The 26,681-nt window shown below is 48.1% G+C and overlaps 1 protein-coding gene across 2 annotated transcripts; it reads left to right on the top strand.

Annotated features, from left to right (window-relative positions):
- The first annotated feature begins 436 nt into the window (after positions 1–436).
- On the top strand, positions 437–26,681 carry Tmem255b (transmembrane protein 255B). Of its 2 annotated transcripts, XM_027387802.2 has the most exons (9): positions 437–491; positions 4,926–5,068; positions 6,179–6,241; positions 15,056–15,145; positions 18,505–18,585; positions 19,497–19,582; positions 20,898–21,057; positions 21,908–22,051; positions 26,514–26,681. In XM_027387802.2, exons 1-9 carry the CDS (start codon positions 437–439, stop codon positions 26,679–26,681), a joined length of 990 nt encoding a protein of 329 aa, XP_027243603.1. The 2 variants fall into 2 exon arrangements, with proteins under 2 accessions (XP_027243603.1, XP_035308058.1); XM_035452167.1 differs by lacking the exon at positions 6,179–6,241.

The following is a 26,681-nucleotide window of genomic DNA, read 5'->3' as shown; positions in this document are numbered from 1 at the left end:
AGGGCTGGGCTCAGGCCAGCAGCCCACAGTATTTCTTCAGGTACATTCCTCCTCACTGGCTCTGTCTTCCATCTCAGGCAGTGAAAGCTCAGGGTCTTTTCCTAGACTCTGATTTCAAGGGGCTGGAGATTGGAAAGGAAAGAGAAGGGGGGAGCAAAAGGGGAGGAGGAGAGAAAACGGAGGAGGAGCCACAGGCACCAGGACCTAGGAGGGAGGAAGGGAGGCGTAGGAGATGGAGGGGGTTGACGGGTGGTGGTGGAGGGAGAAGGGAAATGACCAGAGGAGAGAGGAAGACAGAAGGAGAGGTAGGAAGAGTGCCTGTGGAGTGGATACAGGGCTTGGCGGCTGCTTCTGGGCCTCCTGAAACCTAACCAGACAGAAGAAGCTCCAAGCGGTCACTTAGAAGGCTGCCCTCCCAGCGGAGGGCACTTCGGGAATGCAGCCTCTCCCGCCGCCTGTGCCAGGCCCCCTGGCTCTGCTGGATACCACAGGTTAGCTGACAGCATCGTTGGTACCTCTACCACTGGCAGGCACTTTGGGGGCCCAGCTGGGTTACAAGTCTCTAGCTGATCTAATAGGGGGAATTGCTGGCACAGCTCAAAGCTCTGGGCACAGGACTCCTGGGGTTGGGGCTGGGTATGCAGGTCTGGTTTCTTGAACTTGTAGTTTATATGGCACGAGCCACCTAGCCATAGTGCTTCATCTTTCTGCTCGAGTCCATCTATGCTACACACAATTCTGTTTCTGCCCCTACTCTATCCTTTCATTAACGGACCTGAGTACTTATAAGCGCTGCCATCCCTGACCGACACCTTTCCAGTCCTAGTGTATTTATTTCAGTTTCTAAACTTTCTGGGAAATGTTTGTTTGAAAGAACCAGCGAGTGCTTCCTGCCAGAGGTGGAGGATGGTGCTCAGGTCATTTTTGTGTTGTTGGTGCGGGCGAGAGCTTCTACCCACCTCACTGCCCAGCCACTCCATCTCTAATTCAGCCCTAAGCAGCTGAAGCCAGGTCCTTCTGGGAAACCAGGAAACCTGTTGCAGGCTCTGGCTCCGGCTGCTTGGGCTTGGGTGCTCCTCTGGGAAGTAGCCAGACCCTGGAGGGGCGCCAGGCATTGTTCCAGGAGGGCAGAGGGTGGGAGAGACTTGGAGAAGAAAAGACTTTCCACCTTGGGTGACCCTCTGGATGGGACTAGAGGTTTGGTGGGGGAGGGGAGGCTCTGGCTGATGCTTTCAGAGCTAGGTGACACCACCTTCCCCCACACTGACATTGGTATCCCGAGAGTGAGAGTGATGGCCCTGCTTGCTTGGCTGCCTTCTCTTCCTGGGCTTGAACTTGGTCGTCACCCACAGTCACTAACCTGGAAGCAGTGGTTTAATTAGCAGCCAGGCACTGTCTCTGCACAGGATAATGGCACATTGTGGATGGGATAAGGGACAGAGATGGTGCAGTAATTGCCTGGATATCTGTTACACGTGAAAAGCCTTTTGTCTCCAAAACCTGGTGTTGAAATCCTGGGGTTTCAAAGACCCCCTCATCTTCTTGTCTTGGCCTGGTTTTTTAACTCCCTTTTATGCCATACTGTGTATTTAGATGTATTTATAAAAGGCACTTTGAGCAGGAACCCCTCCTTTCCCCTGTATGTCTAGTGGGAATCCATTAACTCCAGGCTAAGCAGTTGGAAAGCGATGCTTAACTACCCTGTCCATCACCATGCAACTTTCCAGACCTTGTTATTCCTGGTAACTGAACAGAAACACTGGCAGCCTGACCTAGCTCATGTCTCTGGGTTTTTTATTATGGAATACTCTAGGGCAGTGGCTCTCAACCAGTCGGTGGCAACCCCTTTGGGGAGGTCAAATGACCCTTTCAACTGGGGTTGCCTATCAGATATTTACATTACAATTCATAACGGTAGCAAAATGACAGTTATGAAGTACCAACAAAAATAATTTCAAGTTTAGGGGTCACCACAACACAAAGAACTGTATTAAAAGGTCTCAGTGTTAGGAAGGGTGAGAGGGGGAAAGTAAGACTCAGAAAGGGACCAGTAAGAGGGAAAAATCATTCAGGGATATGAATGAACCAGGGTATGATCTCAAGAGACTGCCCTTTGGCCTGGTGGATTTTTACAGGTCAGAAGCCATTAGCCCAACAATGATAAGTGCCACCAGCCTAGGATGTCATGTCAATGACCCAACACAGAGGAGGACATGGTCCCAGGGTGCTGTGGGTTGGTGCTGCCTCAGATGAAAGATGTTTCTGCAGAAGGACCTACCCAGATGTCGGCCATGCTGAGCCATTAGTAGTTGTTTGGAATGTGCTTAGGAAAAGAAGGAACGTAAACTCTATAGACAAGAAAGCACCTACATGGTTCATTATATACGTGTTCACTCATCAGCACTTTCTTGCTAGGTATGACCAGGTGGTAGCTGGGCCCGTCCTACTCAGGTGGTCCCAGCCTCCTTGGCTTGCTCCCGAGGCTGAGTGCATGCAGGTGCTGGTCAGCTCTTGGTAGGGCTGTGGGCACCATGGAAAAGCCAGGAGCCCCTTCCTGCTTCAAAGCCTCCCACGTTCTGCTGGGGGTGCTGTGTGCCCTGTTCCTGGTGCTTTCAAAGAAGGGTGTTCCCTTTGCCTCTTGCTGGCCCACCATCATACCTTCACAGGCCTGAGCCATCCAGGGGGGATTCCATTCAGCCTGTCCCACTTGCCCTGAATTTGCTCAGATGCAGGTTGTGGATGCAGGAGAAAGTGAAATTAGAGTTTCTCCTTTCCTACTCATCTGGCGACAGTAGCCTCTCCAGCTCCTGTTCCTTTAGCACCCAGGCTGCCTTCTTGCCAACCACCAACTTCAGGGCTTTCTCAGGGCCATCTGGACCCACTTCCCAACACCTCAGGGCCTCATTTCTGCAAGTTGTTTCCACAGTTTCCACAATTCTCCTTGTTCCCAGGCCATGCTTGGTTACTGTATTGAATTCAGCACTTTATAAAGCCTCTATGTACTGCGGCTCATCTTATATATTGGCTTTCTCTCCCAAGACCAAAAGCTTCCAATGGGGGCAGGGTTCACCTCGTGTTCATGGCAAGTGTCTGTACACAATGAATGCTCAGTTAAGTGGGGGATGGGGTATTTGGGGAAAGAATGAGAATGACTAAGAAACCACATAGGAGTGAATGAACATGTGTGGTTTCTGCAGGTGACATTCAAGTAAGCCCATAGGGTGAGCTGAGGCAGATACAAGGGTCCCATGAACTCTGGACATAAACCTTCCTCTCAGAGGCAAAAGTGTGGTGATTGGGAGTGGAAGGGGAGACTGACTCATATCTGAGACCAGGACTTGAAGAGCCTGGTCAGCAGGAGTTCCATCCTCTACAACCCCTTGGGGACCTCAGAAGCAGTAAGGCCTGAGGTAGAGGCCCACACTTGACAGCTCCCAGGAACTAGTGACTCCTGTGTTGGGGAATGGTAGATCTGGTCTCTCTTTGGGGAAGAAAAGTGGCTTAGGATAAGATTCTGAGAAGACACCTGTCACACCCTGGTCTGGAGAAGACTGAACAGAGATGAGCAGGGCCTCTGGAGTGTGGGGTCTTACTCCTGGAGATGTGTCCTTGCTGTGTCAGCCAGATAAAAATGCCTTTCTCTGGTTAGCTGGGTCATTTGGAGTGTGAGCAGTCATCTGTAGTCCTTTGAGAATTTATGTCTTGAGTTTGTAACCCTCCCTTTCTTGGGTGTCATAACCTTGACTTGCATTAAGCTTCACTGGTGGGATCAAAGATGTGTGAAATCCTTAGATGAGAGCCTCCCAGAGCGTGAAAAGCTGCCCGTTCAGAAGCAGTGGACATTTGAAAGGGGGATGATACTTGCGTAGCCAAGCCACTTACTTCCTGATGAAGCAGGCACTGCGCTGTGTGTACACACATACAGGCACACATGAGTATTCATAATTTGCACACGTGTATACATACTCAAAATGTTGACTTGATAGGAATCTGGAGTCAAGAAGGCCACCAGACTTTTCTTCCACCCCACTTATGTTTGCAGTGGCTTGGCCAAAAGCCTGGCTGGAGCAGAGATGATCATGCCTTCTCACTTGGTTTTGGCCATAGCCTGTGGTTCTGGTGTATGGCTGTGCTGTGATTACGGGAGGCAGGTGAGTGTGGCAATCAGTGGGAAAGCTGTTCTAGCCTCCCCCAGATCATGAGGGGAAGAGTCGGGCTCCAGAAGGTAGAGCAGAGGGCGAGCACTATCCTGAGAGCTGTGCAGCACACGGAGTTCAGCTGCACAGAGCAGGCTGTCCAGAGGAGTGCTTCATGATGCTTGGGCTTGTCTGATGAAGGCTGGAGACAGACACACAGTGGTATTTCTGATGATGTTCTCTGCCTGTGACTTCATTCCAAAGTCTCCTAGTCCAAAGTGGCTTCAGGGCCTGGCTGCATCTCAGGCTGGAGGCAGGACCAAGGCAAGTAGCAGTGCCTTGATGCTCCTTGAGTCCAGCAGTATCTGCTGAGCTTAGGCATGTGCAGAGCTCAATCTCACAGCCTGCAGCTACAGATGCAGCCTTCCAGCTGGGTGGATAGGTCCACACCCAGAAACCCCTGCAGCTGACAAGAGGGCCCATGTCTGGGGCACAGCTGCCTCTGACACTCATGACACACTTGCTCCATTCCTCATGAAGTCATTCTCTCCTTGACCTTGAGATGGATGAAAGCAAACTACTCTCCAGCCTTAGGGAGTGACCCCTGACTATGCTCAGGGCCACCGAGAAGGGAGGAGTGGACAGACTGCTCATCTGCCTGGCACAGCTGGGACCAAGTTTTCCCTTTGCTGGTAGAGGGCAGATGTGAAGATCACATGATTCCAAAAGGCTGGGCCTGGACCACAGCGGGCAACCAACTCACCAACATACCTCTTATCCTCCTCACAGAGGGCTTTGCAAGGAGAAAGAAGATCTCTCTGTGGTTTGTGGGCTCTCTGCTGTTGGTGTCCACTCTCATCCTGACCATCGGCCTGGCTGCCACCACCAGGACAGAGAATGTGACTGTGGGCGGCTACTACCCAGGGATCATCGTGAGTCAAAGGCCTAGGGGGGACTGAGCAGGATGTTCAGCGTTCTGCGTGGAGAGATTCCCTGCTAGTCCATGGTGGGAGGGGGCCATAGTCTTAGGAAATTGATCCCAGAGTGATGCTAAGTATTTGAGAGTGTTCAGGGAAGATGGAGGACTGAGGGCTGCCGGTCAGAGGGCCCTAATTTAGGCCATCATCTTGCACCATGCTGGTAGGACAGACTCGGAGCAGTGTGTAGAGTGTCGTTGGAACTCGGGCACAATGCCCTGGCTTTAAGATGAGGACAGGTGCAAGCATATGACCTGAACACCTGACTGTGCCTGTCTGGGAGAGCTCCTGGACCCCAAACCTCCATCCTGCCTGTCTCCATGCCAAGGCTGCCTGCTGTCCTTGCCTGCTGTATCTGAACACTCTAGTGTGGGCAGGGTCTTGGTCTTATCAGCTCTTCACTGAAACCCCATAGGTGTCCAGCTTTAAATTTCCATCTTTCTTGGGCTGGCGAGAGAGGGCATGCCAGAAGCTCAGTGTGAGGTCCCTACGCAGGTGTACCAAGACTGAGTCCTGTGTCCAAAAGGTGAACTGAGCTCATAGAAGCATAGCTTCTGCTTCTGTGGTCCACCAGCAGGCTTTGGTGTGTGTGTGTGTGCTGTCCCTTCCTAGGGAAAGTAACCACCTGCCCTGTGGTGCTTCCTAAGGTGGGAGTGGCCACACTCTTCTGACAAAGTATTTAATTTTATTTTTAGTGTTTTTTTTTTTTTTTTTTAAGACAGAGTCTCATTTGGTAGCCCAATTTGGCCATTTTCCTGCCTCACCTTCCCAAGTTCTGGGATTATAGGTTTGAGTTACTATACCCACTTGGACAAAACATTTTAAGGGTGAATTATTAAATATTTACAAATCATATTTACTTACCTTGGGAGGGTGGAATGTATGCTTTGGTGCATGTGTGGGGGTCAGAGGAATTGGTTCTTTTACTTCTATCATGTGGGTCCTGGGGATTGAACTCAGGTCATGAGGCTTGTCAGCAAGTGCCTTTGCTTGCTGAGCCATCTCACCAGCAATGTGATGGGTCAGTGTGATGCTAACCAAATGTTTCTCTTGTTCTTCTTTCAGCTGGGCTTTGGGTCTTTCTTGGGAATCATTGGTATCCACCTGGTGGAGAATAGAAGACAAATGGTAAGAATGATCTTTTTCAACATGGGGCTGTAGGAGTGTTGATCCTTCAATATAGGAGGCTATAGTCACAGCTAGGGTTTCCTCTCCACGTTCATCTGAAACCCCTGGACTACACAACCCAAGACTCGGAGCCTAATGGGTGCTGTTCACAACTTGGTCTAAATGAGAGCACACCCCACTGAGGAACAGAGAGAAGTAGAGATGAAAACAGCAGCAGACACTGGGGTCAAATCTTAGAAAACATTGTTACTGTTCTATCACTGTGAAGAGACACTGTGACCAAGGCAACTTACAAAAGAAAACATTTAATGGTTGCCAATGTCAAGCTTTAGCAGGGAGAAACTGGAGAGGAGATGGCAGAGTCTGCCCTACTAAACACACAGACTTACTTGAGGGAGCAGAGCTTAATTCTTCATTTTTTCTCTTCTCCAGTTTCTTATTTTCCTCTTATCCCTTTTATACTGCCTAAGACAGAAGCTTCTATGCAAGAAGAAATTATCTCACAACCCCACATTACATATTTTTCAGAAACAAATGAAAATCTTTACAAAGGAAGAAATCATTATTATGCTCACAAGTTACATGTTTTTCTTAGAAGCCCACATGTAATTAAACATTTTCCTTTGTATTATTTCTCCCACCATAAATCTTCATTCTAAAGCAATAATTCTTTTATTATTGATTAACAGAGTTTTAAGCAAGCAAAGTATATCTCAGCCAGTTCCTCTTGTACTAGCAGGCAGCTGTTTGCAGTTTCATTATAGCAGATTCCTATCCTATTTCTACTCTACAAACCTAAAAAGAGTGGTCTAGCTAACCATCTTTTTTTTCTTTACACATATGAGGGTCATTTAACTTCCTGCCATAACTGTTTCTCCAAGGTGCACACAAAAGCTTGTGATTGATTCTGTAAGCTACATGACCAAGGAACTCAGACCTAACCCTGGGTGTAGGGATATAATTGCTTTCTTTGTTTCCACACAGGCAGAACTCATGAGCCTATAATGCATGAAGTTTCCTTGTTCTTATTTTCTATCCTAGGCAAGCCTCATGTCTAAGAAAAAGGGAAAGTGACTTCTGGTCTTATTTTTATCTTTCTTGTCTCTCTTATTGGAGCAATTGACAGAATAACCATTTCTATAATCTTTACTGTACTAACCACTTGTATCTTTAAATCATTGATCCAACTAAGCATCATTGCTCTATTATGATCTGTGAGTAAATTGCCCAGTGAGGAGTGGGATATTCCCATGAAACAATCACACTATGCTAGGTACAGTGGGATTCTTTCACATAGTAATCACAGCATGCCAAATACAGTAGAAACATGAGAGCAGTGAGCAGGAGAAGGCACAGCAGAAGCAAGGGACACTCTGGAGATAAAAGGCTAGGTCTTTGCCTCTCCAGGGTGCATGCATGGCAGCCATGCTATCCAGTGAGCTGTACTCCAAATGCTCCATTGCTTTCTGCAGTTCTGACGTGGCCACTGCCAATGGTGGCCTCCTTACAGTTTCAGAGGTTGAGTCCATGGTCATCCTGGTGGGGTGAGTGGCAGCAGACACAGGAAGGCGTGGTGATGGAGAAATAGCAGAGAACTTACATCTGATCCTCAAGTACAAGGTGGTAGCATGGAGGGAGAGCTAACTGGGGATGGTGTGAGGTTTTGAAACCTCAAAGCCCACATTCAGTGACACACCTTCTCCAACAAGGCCACACCTCTAATCCTTCCCAAGTAGTTTCATCAACCACAGACCAAGCATTCAAATAGATGAGCATATGGGGGGCATTCTTATTCAGACCATCACAATAGTAGACATTTAGATGATGCTGTTTGTCCAAGTTCATAGAGTATTAATAGCCATGTGTAGTACAGGGGTCTATAGACTGTGTTTGTTGGTGCACTGTTATAGATTATAAGTGGTAAAAATAAGTAATGATCACTTCTGTTAAGTCTTGTTGCGGTGCTCTGGGGATACCCCCAGTCTCCAGCCCTCCATTCCCTGTGCCATTGAGTGCCAGTGTTACAGGCACTCACCACCATGTCTTGATTTTACACAGGTGCTGGGGATCTGAACCTAGGTCCTCATGCTTGTGTGATAGGCACTTAACCAACTGTGCTATCTTGCTAGCTTTGAATTTTGAGGGGTTTTTTTGTTTTGATTTTTGTTTTTTTTGTTTTGTTTTGTTTTATTGAGACAGGGTTTCTCTGTGTAACCACTCTGGCTGTCCTGGAATTCACTTTGTAGACCAGGCTGGCCTTGAACTCACAGAGTTCTACCTGCCTCTACCTCCTGAGTTCTGGGATTAAAGGTGTGTGTCACCATCACACAGCTGAGGTGGAGTTTTAACAGTTACATTTCCTTCAGGCTTTTGACCCACTTTAGTCATGTATGATGGAAGCACAACTTCCAGAAATTCCCTTGTTTTCCTCATTGTCTGAACAACATTTGTTAGGGTCTGTTTTTTAAAAGTAACTATAAAATATTAAAATTTCTTATTTAAAAAATTAAAAAATAACTACATCATTTCACCCATCCCTTTTCTTCTTCCAATCCCTCCCATAAACCTACCTCATTGCTCTCATAGTATATACATAGATATAATCTATAACCTATATATAATATAATATGTCTATATATAATGTATAACCTGCTAAGCCCATTTAGTGTTGCTTGTATATAATTTCAGGGCTGGCCACTTGGTATTGGATAATCATCTAGGTGACTCATCCCTAGGGAAGACTAATTGTCATGTCACTCTTTCAGCATGCCTTGGTATGCTGAATATGTCTATGTCAACTTGACAGAAGCTAAAGTCGTCTGAGCTAAGGAACCTCAAGTGAATTCTTCCATAAGACCAGGCTGTAGGCAAGCCTATAAGGCATTTTCTTAGTGAATGATAGGAGAGGCCCATTGTGGGTGGGACCATCCCTGGGCTGATGGTCCTGGGTTTTATAAGAAAGAAGACTGGGCAAGCCATGGGGAACAAGCCAGTAAGCAGCACCCCTCCATGGCCTCTGCATCAGCTCCTGCCTCCAGGTTCCAGCCTTGTTTGAGTTCTTTCCCTGACTGCTTTTGGTGATGAACAGCAACATGGAAGTGTAAGCCAAATACTTTCTTCTTCAACTTGCTTTTTGGTCATAGTTTTCCATCACAACAATAGAAACCCTAAGACACTGAAGACACTTAGTTACCTGTAATTTTTTGTCTATGGGTGGGACCCAATGAAATTTCCCTCCTCTGTGTGAGCATGACTACTGATGTACTTTTTATTAAGGTATTAGCTAAGCAGCCATATTGTTGAGGTATCATGGATGAAGCTCCCCTGTCATTTCTAGGACACAGACTCTCACAGTAGACTTCCTGGCCCTCTGGCTCTTACAATCTCTCTGCTCCCTCTTCCATGGTGTTCTCCAAGCCTTAGGTATAGCAGTGGTGCTGTAGATTATCAATTAGGGCTGGCAACCTCCTGACATCTTGTTCTCGGCATTTTGACCAAATATCCATCTGTTGCAAAGATGGTTTTGTTTGGGGCTGAGCGCTAGTCATCTGGCTTGGCTCTTGTACAAGATATGTAGGACCTAGCGGGGCTGAGAGATTAGATGTGGTGCATGAGAAACTGGAATCCGTTCTTTCTCCATCAAATGGGTTTGGTTTCTATGTCAGTCGTCTGACTATAAATATGTCGCTGATTTCTGGGCTCTCAGTTCTGACCCACAGGTCAATGGATCTGTCTATGAGCCACACCATTGTCTTGTTTTCTTCAGCTTTGTCATAAAGCTCTGTAATCAGGACATGTGAGTCTTCCAGCTTTGTTCTGCATTTCCAGATTGTTCCACTTAAGCAATATTTCTTGTAATTATCGTGGGTGAACCACCACAGCAACATCTCTAAAGGTGTGAGGTGCCAAGACAGAAGGCAGAGAGCTCAGTCCTGGGAATACACCATTCCCTATTTGTCTAGCATGTTTGTTTGTTTTTTAAAACTTATTTCACAAATGTTTTTAGTTTTCTGAGTATGAGTTTTGTTATTTTTGTTAACTTTATTCCTAATATTATTCATTATGAAGGTACTGTGTTGGCATTGTTTTGAAGGGTTCATTACCACTGGCTTTTGCTAAAGTTCATTCCAAACCTGCAAGCCACAGAGCTAGCTCATGTGTTGTTTCTGATAGCTTTTCAGTGGATTCCTCAGGATTGTGTGTCTGCAAGATTGTGTCACCTTGCAGACAGCAGCTTTACCTTTCTTGCTTGGGTCCAGAAACCCTGGCTATGGCTACTCTGGGCCTGGTAGTTTGAGTATAAAGAATCAGAGATTTGTAGTGGCAAGGGCAGCAGGTCCAGCAGTGGACAAGTGGAATTGGTCCCTATGTCCTTACGTTATCCTGATAACCTGTGTGTGGTTCCCACATAATCTTGATTCTGCTCTCGTATCACAGACACACATTTCCATATAACACAAATTTATGATTAGGTACCTTACTTGTGCACAGCTGGAAGTTACACCCCTACTGACTAGCTTTCATGGTGCTAGAAAGTACTCTGCATGATACTGGAGGAGAAAAGTAATCATTAATATCACCCAGCTGCAAACCTGTGACCTATAGCAGTGACTTGCCTGTGAGATACTGGAGCTATAATGGCACAAACATTATAGGCATAGCCAACCATCTTTTTTTTTTAAAAAAAAATTAAGGCCCACTTCATGAGATGGAATCCATACCTGACGCTGATACACTGCCCAAGAACCTGAGACTGAGAAGGTTATGGGCCTGTAGGAAGCCCACAAAGGAAACTGATGTAATACTAGTGAATTTGACCTACTCTGGACTTCAATGCTGTCTTGGCAGGGCTGGTACCTGAGGGAGTATCTAGCACAGATCTGGGAGCCACTATTTTGTGTCTCCAGGGGGCATTTAGGTTGTTCCAGGGAGTGGCATCGGGTAGGCCAGCTTCAGCCAAGGAGAGGATAGCTATGTAAAGCCATTTAGCTGTGTAAAGTGATTTTCTTTTGATTTCTCTTTATTTTAAAATTGTACTATAGAAAAATTTACGCATATGTAAAAAGTAGAATAGCACCATACCCACTCTAGGTGTACTTATCACCTATGGGCCAGTTCAAAGCTGATCTCTGTTCCCTTCTGTACTTCCTTCCCATGGGAGGTTGAGGCAAATCTCAGACACTTATTCCATTTGTGCATGCTTCAATCTGTCCACTCTGAGGGCAGAATCTAATTAGAAATGATTTCACCATCATCTCTGCCTATTATTATGACAATCGCTAGAGGAAGCCAAAGAAAGACTCAGAGGGAGGGCTCTTCTACAAGGAGGAGGACAAGTCACATCCCCTGGAGAGGGCTCCTGCTCCCTGCCAAGCCCCCTCTAAGCGTTGCCTCTTTGCTTCCCACTTTCCCCCCACTCAGTTGTTCTCAGCATCCAACTGACTCAAAGGTAACCCTTCTGTGTCTGGGAGGAATAGTACTGTCTCTTTGAAACAAGAAATTCTTGTGGTAATTTGTCACAAGAAGTGCACACAACAACTGGGTCTCTCCCATCAATAGAACCTCCATTCCCCCTCTGGAGGCAGGTGTGGCCTGGGTGTCCTCCCTGAACCCTTTACCACCACACTGCAGCTGTAAGTCACAGGCTCTTCCTTCTTCCTCACAGGAGCTGAGGAAGGAGCCACATTTGGCCAAGATGGTCTGTAGCCCCTCAGTCTCTCTCCCTCTTTCTCTCTGTTTTTCTCTTCATGCCTTTCTATTTGTTTCTCTCTCTTCCTCTCTCTCTCTGTATGTTTATCTGTCTCTGTCTCTCTCTCTCTCCATCTGTCTCTGTCTCTCTCTCTCCATCTGTCTCTGTCTCTCTCTCTCTCCATCTGTCTCTGTCTCTCTCTCTCCATCTGTCTCTGTCTCTCTCTCCATCTGTCTCTGTCTCTCTCTGCATCTCTCTCCCTCCATCTGTCTGTTTCTTCATCTGCGTCTCTCTCTCCATCTCCCTCCGTCTCTCTGTCTCTATCTCTGTCTCTATATCTCTCTCTTTGTCTCTGTCTCTCTCTCTGTCTCTCACTCTGTCTCTCTGTCTCTCTGTCTCCCTCTGTCTTTCTCTGCCTCCACCTGTCTCTGTGCCTCTGCCTGTCTCTCTCTTTCTGTCTCTCTTTCTCTCAGACTGATACACTGAAGGGTTTCTTTACTTTCTATGTCTTTACCCATGTCCATGGATCAGGGAAGGGGAATGGGAATTCTGACTGTCTTTTTCTCTAGTACACTTTGGACTCAGCTCAGTCACTCACCAGCCGTGTGGCCTGTTGTGACTCAGGTGACTGGGGTATTGACAGGCACCATGATGGCCAGAGTAGAAATGCTGGCTTCCTGTACATGGGACACGGGGTGCCCAGCTGTGGCTCTGCTTCAGGAAGTTCTCTGAAAAGCAGGCAGCATTTGCACAGTCATTTTTTTCAGCACCTAGAACAGCTCCCACCACAGCCCCAGTGCTGTAGAGTGACAAGTGCCTGTGCTGGGGACCCAACACCTGCTAACTCTTCTGAAGGTCCTTGTGTATCAAATGGCATTGCTTTCTCCCCAGGTGTGCTGGTAACATACCTCCCCTCAGCCTCTGTGGTGCAGGGGCCCACTTGCCTCTTTTGTCTAGTACTTGAGCTTAGCCTCTGGCTGCTGCCACTTCATCCAGCTATTGTGACATGGCCCTCAGGTTCTAGGATGACTGGTGACCTGGAGGGTGAAGAGAACAGAGTGCTGGTCAGGGTAGTCCCACCATGGTTGACTGGTAGGAACTGTGGAGAGCAGCCACCATTGGCCAAGGGTGGCATGGTAGCCCCAGAGGCTTCAGGATGAGGTGTTTCCTCCAAGTTGTCCCTGGGAGGTGTTTGGTGTCCTCAGCTGGCAGGGATGAGTTTTGAAACCCTGTGACTGATGGGCTTTGATGGGGCAGGAGGGGGCGGTAGTGTGGAGGATGGAGAGAGATCTTCATTGTGTAATTCTCATGGATTGGAGATTCGGAAGTGATGACTGGCTGTGTGAAGGTGTGTCAGGGTCATGTACATGTGGCACATCTTGATAGTTCCTGTGAGAGGCAATTGTCATGGGTCTTCACCATGCCATGTGTTCTGATGTTGGGCAGAAGGCTAAGGACCCTGGGGCTGAGATCTGTTTACAAGGCTCTCGGCCTCCTAGTACTGCTTGTTAGTTGACCTGCTGCTCTAGGGTGAGAGCAGCCCTCCAGATGCTGCTGCAGTTCGGGTTGGTCTTGAAGCTGGGTGACTAGATCAGGATACAGGTCACACACAGAGGAGAGCATGGGTGGCAAGCTTGGAGGAGGCCTCTGGTCTTCCTTTCCTTATAACAGAGTTCTGCATTTTGGGTTCATGTCAAAAAAACACAAACAAACAAAATCCCCCCCAAAACTGAGATGAGTGAGAATGTAGTGGCAGAGGACACCAGAGGGCAGTGCCAGTGTCATCCGAGTGCACCGACCAACGCCATGCCTCAGAGTTCTGACACTACCCTGGGGCTAAGGAGAGAGCTGCCTGTGGCTTGCTATACTTGATATGTCCTTCCTTCTTTTTCCTTTCCTGTTTATATTTTATTTTTGAAAAAACAGGGACTTACTGTTTAATTCAGTCTAGCCTCAAATTCACCAGGCTGGCCTTGAACTCAGAGATCTACCACCATCTGCCTCCCAAGTGCTGGGATCATAGGTGTGAACCACCATGACTGGCCTTCGCTTGCTATTTCTTGGCAGTTGCCCCTCTCTCTTCCCTGCGCTGGTAATCCCAATGACTTTATGCATCTCCCAAGACCAAGCACTAAACCCACGCATGTAACAGATTTCTCCTGCTGGGGGAGGAACTGCAGATAAGGAGAGGGCTCACACAACTGTTTTAGAAAGTATAAATACATGGGGGACTCCCAGTAAGGAAATTCAGGTTTGCTTTGAGATAGGCTCTCACTGGGTAGCTGAGACTGGCCTTAAACTCACCATCTTTCTGCCTCATCTTTCTGAGCACTGGGACACTTGGGTCTGGGAATCCCTTGAGCTTCTTTTCCTGTTTGTTTGGTTAATCTGGAACTGTGCCACAAGAAAAACTGAATGTGGTCAACAACTATAAGGTTTTCGGCCTCATAGCCAGAGGAATGTAAGTTGGAATATTAGTCAGAAATGTAAATTGAGGCAAACACATCTCTTGGCACCAATGTCATGTTATCCTGGATGCAAGGAAGTGGGCATTCTGTTGTCAATGGCTAAGTATGTTTATAGGACAATGTAGTGTTCCTTGTTATAATTTTAAAGTGCAAAGAACCTAAATATGCTACATATGTCAAAGTACAGGGTTAACATATGTTCAATGAATTTATCCTACAGAAACACCCATTTGTGACATATACATTTTTATAGTCAACAGCATTTGAGTTTTTATAGCAGACAGTTTAAATATCACGGGCAGTTACTGGGTAGCCTGTGGGCAGATGTGACTCTGGCCCACTGCAGGCTGGGATGGTACAGAATGAATCTAGCTATGTTAGAGGTAAGGACTCGTGTGTATGAAAATGGGACACACTGCAGTTGGACATACAGTGGTGAGGGCATAGAGTATACTTCATGCAGTGGTTGCCATTTGTGTCTCGTGGTACAGAACCCACAGAGGGTACCACATGGGTGAGTGTGTGGCTGAGACACTGGTGGGTGGGAGTACAGCAGTGATGGTCTGACCAGGGGCCATAAACACCCACTAGGACTCTGATTATGTCTGAGGCTGTTTTTAGGCTGAGACCCCACACTCTCCTATCTTCTACTCCTAGTTGGTGGCGGCCATCGTGTTCATCAGTTTTGGTGTTGTGGCAGCATTCTGCTGTGCCATAGTCGATGGCGTGTTTGCAGCACGGCACATCGTGAGTACTCCTTTGACTGGTGTGCAGTCTGTCTCTATGGATCAATGTCCACATGGAAAACAAATTTCAGTTACACAGCCCATCTCTGACATCTTCACACTAGCTTCAGCTGAGCTGCCATGACTGACCTTTTGCCTAGTCTGCCTCCAGCAACTGGAATCCTCTGCCTCCCACAAGATACACACACATACTACACAGCAAGTACAAACACATACCACACATAGAAGGCACAAATACAGCCATATACAATGAATACAAATACCCACCATCCACAACAGGCACAGACACCATACACAACACAAACACATACTACACACAGAATGCACAGACACCCACCATACACAGCAGACACAAACACATACATGCCATATGCAGCAGACATAGATATACACAACCACATACAGTAAGCACAAACACACACACACCACACATAGCAGGCACAAACACACAACAGACACAAACATACACATCACACAGCAGACACACACATCCCTCATTAGTTACCCCCAACCCAGTCCTCCCTAATAACTAAAGAACCCTTGTCCCCGGCTCCTCAATCCTGGAGCTGTGTCCAGGTGACTGTCCTCAGAGCCTTCACCACACTTAAAGCAAAATGCGCTGTGGAATCTGACTTTTGGTGTTACACATGTTTATAGTTCCACAGTCTCTCTTTAAAGATTGTTGCTTAACGTGGGGCTACATATATGAATAATCTTTGTATCTATAAGAAAGACTTTAAGAGAATGGAGTCTTGCTGGTGGCACAGTTACGAACAGAGAGAGATCTGTATGCACCTTGGCGCGCTGACCATGCCCATTTGGCTGTGGCCACGGGTGCATTGGGGTAGGGGATGTGAAATAAAGATCTGAGGAGAGGGGACTAACTCGTCCTCTTTCTGGTTGGGTCTTGGAGTGCTGCTGAGACTAGATTCGAGGAGTGCTATCTGGTTATCGGTTTCTCATGTAAGTGATCTCCCTTTAATAAATAACCAACTATACCCTTATCCCGTGTATGGTTCATTTCCGAGACAGAAGGAGGCACTGTTTGCATTTGTTTGATCCGTAGCTAATCTGAACTTGGCCTCCACAGTGAACAGACATGCTTATTCACATGTGTAGCAGCTACAGGGCCAGGCGGGTTCCCAGATGCCATAGACAATGATGAGCCACCAGGTTTCCTGCCTAGTGCAGGAGATGAAATTAAGAAACAAGTACACATAATACATCATGTGACGTACTTTGCTGTGATGTGTGCTGTAACATGAATAATATGGCACAGTATAAAAGGCTCGGCAGAACATGATGCATACGTGTGATAGGTGCAGACTGGCGTGAGACAATAGATGTACTGTGATGTAGGAGGCTGTGACGGAGAATGATGGAATGTGACAGAAGATGCTGTGATATGGAGTGGCATGCTATGTGCTACGTGGTAGGACGTGATCTGAATGATATGATGTACCATGGCACGGTGTGGTGTCCATGTGACACAGGACCTGCCAAGTAGCATGCTATGGTGCAATATTCTCAAATAATGTGTGTGATATGAGGTGGGAGTGGTACTATGACGATGGCTTGATATGTACCAACCAGGTAGGAATTCCTGTGTATGTATCTGCATGTATGTACAACTGTGTGTGCGTGTACAGGTGTGTGTAGCTCCCCCAGCACCTACAGTTTGATGTTTAGACATCTGGCCATTTGCCTTCCCTGGACAGACATAGAGACTACACTGCTCCCAAAAGAATGTGACAGCCTTGCTTTGAGGTCCTGTCCCCCTATAGGGTAAGATTTCTCAGTCCCATGCCCTCTCAGCTCTTCAGCACTTATGGGAGGAGTCACCTTCCAAAGACTTCTGTCTCCAGGTAAGTAAGATCTCCTGCCTGCAGCCACAGGTGTGAAACAACCTACTCCCCACCCTTCCTGGCTTCATTGATGGGAAGTCTAGAAGGCAGTCTGTCTGTGCGTGTCTGTCTGTATGCCCACCTGTGTATCTGCCTGCATGTCCCCACCTGAGCATGTGTATGCCCCCATCCCTGTATGCCTGCCTGTGTGGGTTCATAGGACCTCTGAAGAGTGGCCAGTGCAGCTGGGAGTCCAGCAGAGGGTCCACGTGAACAGCACCAGCTGGGTCCCAACCCACAGAATCTTCCTAAGGCCTAGACTCCTGGTGTCCTGTGGTCGGTTACAGTTCTGGGTGGGGAGGGGTGGGATGGCCAGACTCACTGAGGTCCACTTCTGAGTCCACTGGCATCATGCAGTTACATCCTGAGCTGCCACCACATGGGAAGACAGTGTGAAGATTCCATCCTCTTTACACCATCATCTATCTCTCCCTGGAAAGTCCACCGGGGAAGGGCCTGAATCTTGTCACATTGTGATGAAGGCCATGTAAGTCTGACGGTCCTGAAGACAGCTCTCCAGTCCCAACTGCAGCCACCTGTCTTCACTGCCTTCCTGTACCTCTAATCACTATCACATGAGATCCCCTCTGTGCCACCTAGGGCCAATATGTTTGCCTCCCATCTGAATCTATCCACACCCAGCCTGGCACACAGGTGCTATGCCCCACTGTAGCTGCTGCCTACTGACTCGTGAGTGACTCTTTTATCTGTTGCCAGAATTACTCGTGATTTCTAGACTCTTCTTAGGTCAGGAGCAGTGCTTTGAGAAAATGCCATTGATACATAGTAACAAACCCAAAGAAACACTTACAGATTATATGACTTGATGGCACTTCACAAGTTCCAGACCCCAGCTGTCTTCTGCCTTCACAACTGTGGAAATGGCCTAATTGTTGCTCTGCCCACTTCACTCACCCACAGCTCCAGCTTGCCTTGGCTTCCTCATGGGTCAACGCTATGTCAGATCCATGAGTGTTGGAGACACAGGGGTAGAGATGTGGTGAGTTAGGAATGATGAGCTTATGTCAAGTGGTGGGGCATGACATATGGAAGGAAGGATGGATTGATGGATGGATGATTGAATGACAACTGGATGGGTAGATGGGTAGTTTGGATGAATGAGTGAATTTATCCCAAATCTTTCTTCTTCCCTTCCTAGTAGAAGAAACTTCTTTTGCTTTTAGGAAGAGAGAAGCCTAGTGCCCCTGGTGAGGTGTAGAACACCCCTTGGCCCATTCAACGGTATTCCCCTGGTTCCTGTGCTCATGTGTGTGCCCAACAGGTAGATGGTGTCTGTAATGGTCTCCTCTGCAGCCTTCCAGATGCCGCACACATTGCTATGGCAGGCAATACTTTGTGTAGCCTTGGTTCTGCTCCAGTCCAGGGAAGGCAAGCCTGAAATGGCCCCTCTTGGTTGGGGATGACCATTCCATCCCATCTACATTTGTTTCTCTAGGAACCAAGGCCTCTCAGCACAGGGAGGTGCCAGTTTTACTCCAGTGGGACTGGGTACTTGTACGATGTCTATCAGACAGAGGTGAGTCCCTTTGGCCAGTGTGGCTTCCATATGCCCCAAGTCTTCTGTGTCTGGTTAAAATGGCTGTCTTAATTCTCACAGATCTTCCTGCTGTGTGGCTCTCAAGGCATTGAAAGCTAAGAGCTAGTCTTGACAGTTCAGTGGACAGCGCCATTCTCTTTGGAATCACAGCTGTATACTTTCCTCTTTGACACAGTGTTAGGATTCATCTGTACAGTTCTGTGTGGTCAATTAGCATTCTAATTAGCATTTTCACTGACTTAATCGCTGCCATGAAACACTAGGGTAACACATGTGCAGTGTTCAAGGGACTCTCTGGCTCTCCCTGGGCTGGGGACAGCTGTAGTATGACCTCACTCTTTAGCTGAGTGAGATGCCAGGAAGTACAAATAGACACTGCAGCTGACCTAGGAGACCAGAGCAGGTGGGCACTGGCAGTGGCTCAGTTGGGCTGTCTGCACCAGCACTGTGGGGATTTGTGGGCTTAGCTAAATAAAGCTGCTCACACTGAGTGCCAGTGCCAGGGAGGGGCAGGAATCAGCAAGTGGGTAACAGAGTCTCTTCTCAGTCTGTTCTTGGGGTCTTCAGACATGTAGAAGGTCGAAAATGTATGTGCTGGATATTCCAGAAAATAGATGTCAATGTTAGGTGTGTGGGGGCTTTTAACGGCTCCGCCTTGCCCAGCCCTGCTCTGATCTGTCTAGTGCTGTCTGTCCAGTCCCATCTTGCCCTGCTCTGCCCAGTCCTGCTCTGACTATGCTGTCCTGTGTCCTGCCCTCCCACCCCACCCTGCCATGAATCAGGGAGGGTCCTGGCAATGCAACCTTGCTTCTGGACAGGGCAAGGTCTTGGAGCTAGGCTGCCCGCTGTCTGTGTAGAATAAGGTCTGAACCTGCCTGTCTCCACCCTAGGTCACCTGCTACTCTCTGAGTGGAAGGTGTCAGCTGAAGGTGAGGAGCAACACATGCTACTGCTGTGACCTCTACGCCTGTGGGAGGTAAGGCTGCCTCAGGAGTCTGTGCACACACACACAAACACATTCAGTGTGCGAACACACACGCGCACACAGACACACAGACACACGCCCACACAGACACACAGACACACGGGCACACAGATACACAGACACAGACATGCAAACACAGGTGTGACCCTACACAGGACATCTGTCCATTTCTCCCTTCCTACAGCTCCTTGCATTTTCTGCTGCTTTCTCTGGACTTAGTTTCAGCCATGAAAAAGTGGATTCTTAGAGTGACTGGATCTTCTCCCAAGAGCACACACAGAATATGGAAGTATTTAAAACTGACCTGGCCCCTGTTTGTCCCATTTCTTGGGGCAGCTGGCCAGCAGGTGGCCACCAGCACATCCCAGTTCTGCTCTGTTCCCTCTCTGGGCTTCGACCCACCTGCAGTTTTCTGTTAGGATACACATGGAAAATGAGAACACAATGCTTGCTTATTCTGGCAGGGAAGGTAGCTTGGCCACCATCCAACCTGGCCTTTAAAGGGCTCAGGGATAGTACATTGGAATATCCTGTACCCACTTTCCACCTCATTGGGAGGCCCGGTGGATCCTCCCTGGCCAGCCCCACCAAAGGTAGATGAATCCCCAGAGATGTAGGGAGGTCTCTGACTTGTTTGAGAAGTTTTCACCTGGGTGGGAGGAGACAATAAGAGAGCACTAGAAGAGCCAGAGGCCCCAGGCATGGGAGCTCCAGGGTTTCTGGTGTAGCTTGCTTCTCAGGGTCTATCTATAGGGCTCACCGGCCCTCACATGCATTTCCTTCCCACTGGAAACATCCCACAGGTCTCTGGAGGAATCACTATGCTTTGTGCCAGGCATTGCCATCTGCTGCTCTTCAGTGGTGGCCAGGACTGCTCTAGTGTGATCCCTGTAGGGTGTTCATGAGCTGTGGTCTGAATGAATGGTGTCTTGGTGATTGGGAGGAAGTATCACTATTTAAATGGTCCCCCTTTAACTGGCTTTCAAGGTCTGTGAGGATGAGAGTAAAAGTGTTGGAGTTGGGAGTTAGAGCTAGAAGTAGAATTCAGGCTGGTATTGGAGGTGGGTGGGTTTGGCATTGGGGTTAGAGTTAGGCTAGGGGTAAGGCTAATGTTAGATTTAAGGTTAGGGTTTACGCCATGGTTCCTACACATAGGTTAGTCTACTGGCGATAGATCTGACACTCAATGATAGTCATCTAATCGTAGATATAATGCTTGGGGGGTGACCACCTGACCATGGTCTAACATGCTGTCACCTGGCCACACTCTAGCAACGAGGGCAGTGACTTTGTTCTTCCTTTGTAGCACAGAGCCCTCACCCGCTTACTATGAATTTGTGGGTGTGCGTAGCTGCCAGGATGTGATCCACCTGTACCGGCTGCTCTGGGTGTCCACAGTCCTGAACGTATTAGGCCTGTGCCTTGGCATTGTCACAGCTGCAGTCCTGGGGGCCTTCAAGGACATGGTGAGTAGTACCATCCTAAGTGTTTCCAGCCAGTGAGTCCTAGCCCAGAGCTCGGTGTCTCACTTGACAAAGGACCTGCATGTCAGATGGTAACCAGGGTTACCGATCACTTGCCTTGGAAGCAGTACTAGACCACCTGCTGGCTGAAAGTTCTCTTACTCTCTTAGACAGGCAGAACTTGTTGACATCTGAGAATGAAACCCACCTGCAAAGCTACTCTGTCACTGTGAGGTTAATGGGTATGGTTCTGGGCTGGGCTTGGACCACATCATAACAAGCTGGATGAGAGAACTGAAATTCACGCAGACCTACTTCTCCCTGAGCCAGCCCTAGTGAACCTGCCCCTGAGTGCTGGCCTGCTACCCTTTCAACACTGTGCAGAATCTTCCTTATGTCCTTTCAGGGTCCATGGCAAACCCTTTAGGGGTTCTTCCAGATCCACAGGGCTGCAATACACTTTCTCGGTAATTTTTCTTGTGCTTATCCTGCCGCCCCAGGGGCTTTGGCCTTTGGTTGCAGCCTAGGGTTTCTGTTTAGCTCTTTGGTGTCAGGCTTCTTGTTGCCAGGGAGATTTAAGGATGTCTCGTTATGACCTGAATTCCCACAATCTAGTTCTTGGGCTCTACCAGGCTGCCTCTTCCGCTGGCAGCTCCAGGTGGGGACTCCAACCCAGAGACCATATGTAGAGGATGCTGGAACTTTCTGTGAAGTCATGAAGAGGGAGTGGATTGGCCTGCTATTTGTGGCTTGGGTTAGGGTCCCCTGGAAGGCCAAATTGTAGGTCTGAATATGGTCTTGAATGGGTTTGAGGGTGCATTGAGTTGGGTGGCCACTTCCCCTTTCTTCACAGGTCCCTCTGTCTCAGCTGGCCTATGGCCCATCTCCACCACCTCAGATCCTCTACAACCCTGCCCAGCAGATCCTAGCCTACACTGGCTTGTGCTCTCCATCTATGACTGTGCCAACTTGTTCTTCCTACCCTCTGCCACTTCAGGTAAGCCACTGTTACCTGCTGGGGTCAGGCATGGGGTCAGTAGTTGATTTAGTGGGCTCCTGGGTAGACTGGGTAGGGCTGTGAATAGAGAAGGGTGTGATTTTTATCTAGATGATGGGGACTGGGATCATTATGGGGTGGGCCATGTCATTTTCAAGATATACCGCTACTCATGGCCCTAGTAACCCATGAGTGTATTCTTCCTACTGGAAGAACTGTTTATTTTATATACTGTTTTTAGCTGGTTTATATCCTATCTATGTTAGCCATGAACTTGTCTTGCACAGGCCAGGGGGACTGAGGATGCCACTTGCTGCCTGGGTTCTTTACATTTGTGTGACACCAAGTGTTCTAAGTGGAGCCAGGTGCATGCCACCATTCACTGAAATCTGTCTACAAAGCTGCCAGCCCTGTGGGGCTCCTGTACTCAGTGCTGAGGAACCTGAAGGCCATCAGGGGAGAAATGTGGAATAAGATCTTGTTTGAACAGGGCTTTGCCTCTATTCCACTCCTGGATTTGACTTGTTCATATCCTACCAGGTTCTGGTGGCCATGAATGCGCCCCAGTTATTCAATGGTACGATATTGATTTGGACATGGCATTGCGAAATTGTGATCCTCTTGGCTTCCATCTTAGCACTGTGAGGTGTCAAGCAGGGTCTGTCCTCTGCCTTCCTATGTGGAAACCCTTAGTCATAACAAGAAAACCCTTGTAGATGCTGCCCAGTTTCTCCTGTTGGAAGACTGAGAACCCAGGTCTAGATGAACCTTCTAGACAGGGTGACAACTGCTCATACAGCTGGCTGCTCAGTGGCTTGTCTTCCATCACTAACAGAAGCTGTTATGAGACCCACAGAGCTGTGTTGAGCATGTCTCTGTGTCATCACACTACGCTGGCCCTGGTGAATGCAGTGAAGTCACATGTCCTCAGGTATTCCCCAGGAGACCTGCAACCCAGTGAGCCATACTAACACAAAGTGAGGCCTTGCTGAGCCAATGATGTTTGTTTGGGGAGGACTTGAGTGTTGAACTCTGACCATCTTGGATGGAGAAAGCTGTCAGGGTCCTAGGACTGACCCAATGTAGTGACCAGATATAAGCAATACTTGGGAGTCTTGACCACCTGGGATCCACATTTGTGAAGTCGGGGCTGATAGCATGTACTACACCTGGAAGAAGGCATGGGAACCCCAGTGTCTAGGACCGAAAAGTACAGCTTAATTCTGTTTTCCAGGGCTCACTGGTGCCCTGGACTCAGGTGAGGCCACTGTATCGCAGCTCCACCCCCTCCAAGGGGCAGGTCCCTTTTCTCTGTACTTCAAATTCCTTTTCCTATTTGGAAAGGGGGCTGGCTGGGGCTGTAATCCCTGGATTACTTGGGTCCTTTGGGGTCTGGAGGAAGGATGCAGCAGTGGTTCACTGTGGTGTTGGAGTGGGTCTGGACTCTCAGTGTGACACCCCCAGGCTGAGCTAGTGGGAGTTCCCAAAGGGAACTGGTCCCTCATCCACTGGAGTCACAGGAACCCCAAATTAGGGAACATAAAGGCCCTATCGGTAAAGCCTGCCTCAGGACCGAGTCTCCCCTCTTTGGAACATTGGAAGCAGCTCTGTCTAGAGTCAGAAAACTAGATGGTACAAGGGCACCAGCAGGAGCAGCTTCAAGGCCTCTACTTTTCCATGGAACTTCCTGCATTGGCCTGGAGAAGGATCTCCCTGGTCTCCACCCCAGGAAGGACACTGTCCTCGGAGGCCACAGAAGGTTTCATCCTGGGACCCTCTCTGTTCTCCTAGTCTTTTGTCAGATCCACATGTAAGACTCTTAGACTATCTCTGGGTAGACCTGATGGGGCTCCCTTAGCTGGTCTGGCTGCCTTTGGACACAGAGAGCAATTAAATCACATAGATGCCAAGAACACGACTCCAGAATACAGCCTGTGCAGGCTGTCTCCTTTCAGAACATATGATGATCCACGGGGGATGCGATGATGAACGTGGGATGTGTGGTTCCATTTGCTCCTGCCTGGTGTCTAGGCTATTTGGGCCAGTCCTGGTGCCTGCCCACCTCTCTGGGAGGCCTGGCCTGAGGAAGAAGGGACTGCTGTGGAGGGGCTACCAGCCTGCTCTGCAGGATGTGAAATTCCGCATGAAGTGCCCTTCCCTATTCCACATGGAAAAAGGACAAATTCCCCCGTGGTGGTGTATAAAGGACAGTCCTTCACCATAGATACACTTTTGGGAACCTGGAGGACAGCCTGCCAAGTCCCATGGGTACTCTTTCTCCCACCTTCTGGGACCTTTGTTTTGCAGATAGTGGATGCTCCCCTTCTTCGAAGAGGAGACCTGGGAACCCTACCCTCTGGGCTGAGCAGCTTTCATGGAAGCATGTGTGGGTGGATAATTGCCCCATGTGCTTAGTAATCAGATTTCTGTGGAACAGGCAAATCGGATGAGCCCACGTGTTTCCTAAGAGCGACAGAGTGGATGCTGTCTCCACTGGTCAACAGAGACGGAAGGAGACCTTTCAACTGTCCCATTGAAGTCATTATCAGCCAGTGAAGATCCCTGAATAATAGGGAATGAGATAGCTGTGGGAAGTTACTTAAAAGGAAACCTTAAAGGGGCCCTGTCAATATCCAGCAGTTTGCTCAGCATGACACTCAAGGTTAGCCTGAACACTGTGCTGGGGTGGTCCTCTCCATGTGGGCAGGGCCTGCCTTCATGAGGCCTTGTTTAGTGACGCAGTTTCACCGTAGTTTCTTAGTGGTTTATCCTGGGGTTTCAGGTAGTTTAGTTTATCCTGAGTTTTCTGGTGGTTTTACCCTGTGGTTTTTAAGCTGTGGTTCCTGGTGGTTTTTAAGCTGTGGTTCCTGGTGGTTTTATCCTGTGGTTCCATCCTGTGGTTCCTGGTGGTTTTATCCTGTGGTTCCATCCTGTGGTTCCTGGTTGTTTTATGCTGTGGTTCCTGGTGGTTTTATGTTGTGGTTCCTGGTGGTTTTTATCCTGTGGTTCTTGGGAGCTTGCTCTCTGGTTCCTAAGGGCTTACTTTGTAGTTTGTTTATCTACTTATTTTGAGAAAAGAGCAGAATTGATAGGGTGGGAAGCCCATCCTAGTAGACCTAAAAGTATGACCTTCAGACACGCACTGGCCCCTGTGGTCAGAAAGATGCACACACAGATTGGAGGGAGAAACAAAATTCCTGAGTCAGCAGTTGGATCTTTTGTGACAATTGTCTCCCAATCTCGGCTTTTCTGTGGGAGGCAATGTTTTTAGAATGGCCATGCTGCCAGAGCCTGACTCAGCACTCCAGATGGAGTCAGTTGGAGCATCACATTGCACCCAGGAGTCACTTTAAAAACCTCACTTCAGAATTTGCTTTATTTTTTTAAATACCAATTTTAAGTTTTAAACTTCTAGTACTTAAGAGGGAGAAAGAGAACTAAAAAGAATTAGAAAAGTTTTACTTCAGGTCTGTGCCATTCCCCAAATTCCTCTTCTCACAAACTCATTCATGATTTGGGGGGGTACCTATTGGGGTTCCAAGACACAATACCAAAGGTGTATATACATAAGAGATTTGTTTTAATGACCAACTCTCATGAGTGTAGTAGAGGCCTGTCCACTGTCCTCAGGACCAGGGCAATACTGTTGGAACTGTAGCCATGGCCACACTGGGGCAGGATTCCTTTCTTCTTGAGGGTTGCCATCTTTTTTTCTTTTTTTCTTTTTTTTTTTTTTTTTTTGTTTGGTTTTTCAAGGCAGGGTTTCTCTGTGTAGCTTTGGAGCCTATCCTGGCTCTCGCTCTGGAGACAAGGCTGGCCTGGAACTCACAGAGATCTGCCTGCCTCTGCCTCCCGAGTGCTGGGATTAAAGGTGTGCTCTACCAACGCCTGGCTTTTTTTTTTTTTTTTTTTTTTTTTTTTTTTTTTTTTTTTTGGTTGTCTTTTCTTAAAGTCTGCAACTAATTGGACCAGACTCTCCAGCAATAGGGAGCTGTGTAAATGTTAACTCCATCTGAAAAAAATACCTTCCTTAAACGTTTAGACTATGGCTGCTAACACTTGGTCACTGACCTATTAACCAGCATGCTGTGTTGGGAATGTTACTGATCTTGCTCTTCAGTGAGTGCTAAGGACCTGGCTTTAGGCCATCCCTGGCTCTTTTAGTCAGTGTTAGCGAAAGCTGACTGGGCTAAGTGGGCCAAAGAAGTCTGGAGCTTTGGAGATTTTCCCTAGGTGTTCCCAGCAGCTTTAGAAGTCAAGCTTATGCCACTCAGGTACCAGATAGGGTGACACTTGACCTCTCTTGGCTGTTCCTTGGCCTGGATGGCTTCCTGGGGGTCCTGGTGAGCTGGTAGCTCCTGGTCTGGTAGGATGCTGGGCCAAGTTGTTACTGGCATAAATTCTGGATAGCGTAGCTGAGTCCTCACCTGCTGATGGAGGACACTTCTCTGTTTAATTGCAGCACTCCAGTGCCCTGCCGGCCTCGTCCTCTGCTGACCTCTCTCGGCCTGAGGACACAGAGTCTCCTTCCCAGTGCAACTCCAGCCATGGGCGTTCTCCTAATGCTCCTTCAGTGTGCACACCAACCTACTTCCTTCCTGGGGAGAAACCTCCCCCCTACGCACCCTGA

This window comes from Cricetulus griseus (assembly GCF_003668045.3).
Source record: "Cricetulus griseus strain 17A/GY chromosome 1 unlocalized genomic scaffold, alternate assembly CriGri-PICRH-1.0 chr1_1, whole genome shotgun sequence".
Lineage (NCBI taxonomy): Eukaryota > Metazoa > Chordata > Mammalia > Rodentia > Cricetidae > Cricetulus > Cricetulus griseus.
This window is presented reverse-complemented; position numbering and strand designations above follow the sequence as displayed.